Consider the following 5,680-nt stretch of genomic DNA (forward strand, 5'->3'; position numbering starts at 1 on the left):
CTAACGTTGTTGCAGCTGTTGTTGTATTGTTGCCATTTAACACTGTTGCAGCTGTAGTTATGTTATTGCTGTCTAACGTTGTTGCAGCTGTTGTTGTATTGTTGCCATTTAACACTGTTGCAGCTGTAGTTATGTTATTGCTGTCTAACGTTGTTGCAGCTGTCGTGTCGTTGCCATGCAACATTCCAGATGTTGTTGTGTTGTTGCCATGTAACGTTGTTGCAGCTGATGTGGTGTCATTGCCATTTAACGTTGTTGCAGCTGCCGTGCTGTTGTTGCCGTTTAACGTTGTTGCAGCTGTCGTGGTGTCGTTGCCATTTAATGTTGTTGCAGCTGTTGTGGTGTCGTTGCCATTTAATGTTGTTGCAGCTGTCGTGGTGTCGTTGCTATTTAACGTTGTTGCAGCTGTTGTCATATTGCCATTTAAGTCTGTCGTTGCATTTGTAGTTGAGTTAAAGTTTTGCGTTACATTGTAAAATGCAGTTGTTGTTGAATTGTGAATCTGTGGTGTTGTTGATTGTTCAGGCACATTTAAAGTTTGTGGAGATGTGGATGCAGCAGTTGTTGGTCCTGTGTTTGAGAACAAGCATTCGCTGAGCTTACTGCGGAAAACTTGGTCAAGCTGCGGGAAAATAATCAAATGATCTCATTTATTTAAAGGCTTAAGATGTGAAAGGTAGTGTGGTGTAATAGGATGGCCTTTAACGTTTTTGGTTGCGTACCCAGGCAGTGATTTCCGTTTCATTTCTCCTCGGTCCAGTGACATCAACAGTGACATCAAGGAAGTAAAACACTAGCATAAAAAGATAAATAACATAAAGGAGAAGAATGTCAAAATGTAAATCCTTGGGGAAACATGTTCCTCTCTGGACCCCAGTGGATACAATATTAAGGTGAGATGAATTTGTCTTGTGTTTACCTTCTGTCTGTTGAGTGGTTGTATTTGCTGAAATAATGAAATAAACAGTAGGAGATTGATTATCAGAAGCTTTAGCTGCAAATATGCAAACTTCAATACAAAACTAAAGTCTCAAATGTTGTATCTGCAAAGCTTAGCTGCTGAGTAATCTGTTGACTATCTAGTTAATAAAGGAAATTACTATTTCTAATTAGTGTATATTGATGAAATACTCAGTTCACTTTTTCAGTTGTGTTTGTTTCTCTTTTCTACAGCTAAAATCATTACATGAGCTCCTATGCTTCACCTGCAGATAGGAGCTCAAGCCGACAAATGTTTCACCCGTCGAATAATAAAAACCTGCTGTGGTTATCTTTTATTTTTTAATACTCTGTTATTTAGGATTTTTGTTCAACATACTTATTCTTTCACTTCTAGCATGCTTCTATGATCAGTGGCCACCTTTCATATTTTCTATTGCATATTTTATTCTACCATTGCCTATGGATAAATACGTGTAGAGAAATTATTAGAAACAGATTAGAAAGAAATAGTTTAAAATCTGTATTGTATAATCTATAATCCCTTTTTTCCCATACGTGTTGTTATTTTCAGTTCTATCCTATATCTTAGTTTACGCTGTAAAAGCCTTAATATTGTACTTACTTGAAGTTTGTGCAGCTGTTGTACCCGTGGTAATGGTGGAAGGAGTAGTGGAGTTTAGCTGACCAAAAGCTTGACCTGATTGAAGAAATAAAACAGCTAGAGTAAGGGGTTATACTGTATCTCTAAGTCTGGCTGAGGTTTTCAATAAGACTTCCAGGCCTCCCTAAACTAACCAGGTAAAAGATTTAAACCAAACCAAAGTGATCAATAAATGTTATAAAGTAGTCAGTTGGGGCTGGGACTTCTGGTCAAGAAAAGTCACACAACTCAGTCATTTGTCAATTGTTAGATTACAAGCTGTCCCCCGGAGGTGTTGATGTGTACTTTGAGTCAGACTGGAATTAAAGTAGCTAAACAGGTTACAGTCACAAAAAGCAAAGGAATTTAGCTTGTGTAAGTAGGCTGCACTGTGCAGAATGCGGACGTCATGCTTTATAAATGGGGGTTGATTATAGGTTCTGCTGCGTTGTTAGCAAATAACCTTTGTTGAAGTCGTTAGTCATACAGTGGATGATGTTAGACCTTACCTGCAAGGAGGACAATAAGTAGGTGTGTCTTCAGCCACATTGCATATGTAACACCAAAACCAGGTTTCTTCACTCTGTAAAATAATTCACACTCCTGAAATTTTCATTGTTGACAAAAGTTAAATAATTGTACAAAAATCTCTGAAACTTATGAGCTCCTTTGTATCACTTCTCACTACTATAACTTCTCACTACTATAAACAATGAATTGGATCAAATCTCTGACAGGCTTATCTTTCATTATCATCATTCGGTCTATGTTTGTCGCACAAACAATAACATATCAGATGCATGACTAAAGTTAAGGTTGAAAGTCTTATGTAACACAACAAACACAGGAATGGTGAATGTCCACTGGTGTGACAGATCAATGATCTGTATCACTGAATTCATCTCCTGATCATTTAACATTGTATACTTTAAAGATATCACCTGGAAATCAGGCTATTTCATGTTTAAACATATTTGTTGCTGTTAGGCCTCAATCAAAAACCTGTTGGACAATCTGGAGCATACAAACGGCTGTTTTTGCCCCCTTTCATGTGGGCTCTTGGTTCAAACCAGAAAAAAAAAGAACAATGGCAGGCTTTCCTTCTCACTGATATTTGTAATTTTTAAGAGGGCGCTAACATTAGCCAGCTTGGTTTCTTCTCATCTGTCTCTTTTCCACCATATTTCTAAGAAACAAGGACTAAACTGTAGGTATTCAGTAAGTTTTGCTACTTGTGTAACATTTTATCTGGAGAGACCAGGAGATGGTGGTGAATGAACCACAGCAAATTGCAAATGTTGCCAAAGTTGCATCCACATAAAAACACATAAACACAAGTCAGATTCTGTACACCCCTGCTAGAATAAAAGGGCATGAAAAGGGTTCTCTATAACCTCTTAAAATTGATTAATCATTGACCTAAATATGATTTCAGAAGGATTGTGAAAAATACCAGTTTATGACTTATTTAAATATATAAAAACACCTTACCTAACCCTAAAAATCTGTGTTATAACAGAAATGAACAGATTAAAAAATACATTTTATTGTGAGTATCAAAGTGAAAAATAAAATAATCTTATTGATTTCATGTAATGTTATGTAAATCCCTTTATTGTCACTAGGGTTGTCAAAAGCATCGATACTCAAAAAAGTATCGATACTGAAAAGTTGTATCCGGATACAATACTTATTTTCAAAAGTATCGATACACTGCTACCACCAGTGGCACCTAAACAGTCATTCATCTTATGCACAGATTAGAGGAAAATGCACTTTCTGAACACTGTGTGATTGAATAATTCTGTGCACTTTTCGGTTTCAGACTTTTTTTCTGTAACAGGTGCAGCTGCTGAGAATTATTTTTGTTTTTTAACTGGTTTGGCTAGTGTCATTGTTATGTGTGTAAAGCATAGCCAAGGCAGGAACACTTCATTATAATTTTGTACGTTTTTTTTATCAATCTTGCTTAATATTGTGCACAGCATACAACCTCAAAATATTGTTTATTGTATTTATTAATCTATTTATTGTATTTTGTTTATTAATGAAATAATTTCTGTTAAATTTTGGAGTTTTAGTTTTTATCGTTGTGGTATCGAAAATGACATCGAGTATCGAATATTTACTTAGTATCGGTATTGAGTTGAAAAGTTTAGTATCGTCACAACCCTAATTGTCACACAATGGGGAAATTTCCCTCTGCTTTTAACCCATCCCCTTGGGAAGCAGTGGGCTGCCATTATGAGGTTCCCTGGGAGCAGTGTGGGGTTAAGGGTCTTGCTCAGAGACCCTGAGTCGAGGCTGTCCGGATACTTGCAACCAGCCATAATCTACTTTACACAGAAAGATCTCATAATTATTGGGTGACTTTTAAACTTTATGCACTCCTTTAATCAAGGCCTTTTCTCATTAGATTTTTTATTATCTGTTAAAATTAATCTGCATCATTGCTCCTTCTCAATTTGCCATGTTTAGTTTTATTTAACTTACATAAAATCTTGAGAGGTTTTATGAGATTTTCAGTCTGACATCTGAATTTTTCGGAATGAAATCTGTTGGTTCTTTTACTATATTCTGCTTTTATTTTTCTTCTATTTTATTATCAAATTCATGTAAAGCACTATGAATTGTCCATGTACTGAATTGTGCTATACAAATAAAATTGCCTTGCCTGGCCTTGCCTTGCCTTGGTGTGTGGTGTGCTTACCGCTGTACACATGAACATGAACTGATTTCATCTGGTAATTTCAGATATCCGTGATTTAAGGTCAGTGTGGTTCCCTACGCCCTTCCTAGCAGGCAGATCAATCTTAACGCAGCAGGATTATCTTAATTGTCATCATATATATAATAAACGGGGCCATACACTCTACAGGTTTTCTAAGGGATTAAGATTGGTTTGTACCTACACTTGAATTGCTTCAATTGTCTTGACCAAATCCCTCCAACTACAAAATACCAAAACACAACATTTAGCTTCAATCCCTACATTTTACAGATGGTGAGGTTTTTCTGGACCTCCACCTGTTTTCTCCTGAATGAAAAAGAAGCAATTTTGATCCAACTATTCAATATAATTTCAATCAGACCTTCAAAAGTCAAAATTCATGGAATTTGTCACAATGTGCATTTGCAAACTAAAATCTGTCTATTTTATCTTGTTTGCTTTTCAGTAATGCCTTCTTCCTATCTGGCGATCATTTAGAGTAAAAGATTTCTATCTCTGAGGCACAGAAGTCTTCTCTATCCTCTAGGAAGGCTAAAAATACAGAGCATTAAAATATCCAAGAGCAACTGCTTTGATATCACAAACAGTCTTAAAAGCTTTATTAATACACTAAGTTTAATACATATTGGCTCTTCAGTACAGTATTTAGATTTGTGTCGGAACTACAGAAGGAAAACATTTCTGAAGCTGCCTGCATGCCAGTGATGAAAAGCAAACAGAGGTTATTGTGTTATACTGTGTTGAAGTTTCCATTGCAGTGTTAATATCCTGAAACCAGAAGTTTGTAAAGAAATCATGCAATATGATACGTCCATTTGGTGTCTAAGTTTAACTGCAAACAATCAAGGAGAAACTGCCTTCCTCTAAAAAGAATAAAAACTTATACTATGGAAACTGATTCCACAAATAAAAGGGTGAACAAAATATACTGGAATTAAGATGCAGATTATTCCTTTTCAGAAGATAGAATTATCCCAATAAACCTTTATTTAGACCCAGTGAACCATTTTAGATTGCAATTACTGATGGTTTGGAGAGAAATACAAAATAAAACGTTTGTTGATCTGGTATGATCACATGCATTTGTTAAAGTATACATTTGTTTTGTCATCAAGTAACAACAAAAGAAGACAATTTAGAAGATGATGTTAGAAAGTCAATTTATATGATTAGAAATACATAAAATGCGTAATTCAGACATACCTCTCAATAAATTTTTAGTTTGTTTTTTAAGATGAGCTGGTTCTATTCAAAAAAGGTCACCACACCACCACCAGAACTTTTACCTGACTGAAGGTGCCAATTTGTAAGAAACCGATGGAGCTCCCATAACTTCTTCATTTCCGTGGAGCATAACTTTCCACAGC

General features: G+C 35.8%; 1 protein-coding gene across 1 annotated transcript in view; it reads right to left on the bottom strand.

Annotated features, from left to right (window-relative positions):
- The window catches only part of LOC107086978 (serine-rich adhesin for platelets-like), a 2,903-nt gene extending 737 nt beyond the window's left edge, over positions 1-2,166 (bottom strand). The window contains exons 1-5 of the mRNA XM_015378295.1: positions 2,092-2,166; positions 1,565-1,639; positions 920-946; positions 723-793; positions 14-622 (exon numbers count right to left, since the gene is read on the bottom strand). Of these exons, the coding sequence (XP_015233781.1) occupies positions 14-622; positions 723-793; positions 920-946; positions 1,565-1,639; positions 2,092-2,131 (822 nt within the window). The 5' untranslated portion in view covers positions 2,132-2,166. The remainder of the gene's footprint in view (positions 1-13; positions 623-722; positions 794-919; positions 947-1,564; positions 1,640-2,091) is intronic.
- Between the last annotated feature and the right edge of the window lie 3,514 nt (positions 2,167-5,680).

The sequence above is a fragment of the Cyprinodon variegatus genome, unplaced genomic scaffold, assembly GCF_000732505.1.
Source record: "Cyprinodon variegatus isolate N-32 unplaced genomic scaffold, C_variegatus-1.0 Scaffold169, whole genome shotgun sequence".
In the NCBI taxonomy this organism is placed as follows: domain Eukaryota; kingdom Metazoa; phylum Chordata; class Actinopteri; order Cyprinodontiformes; family Cyprinodontidae; genus Cyprinodon; species Cyprinodon variegatus.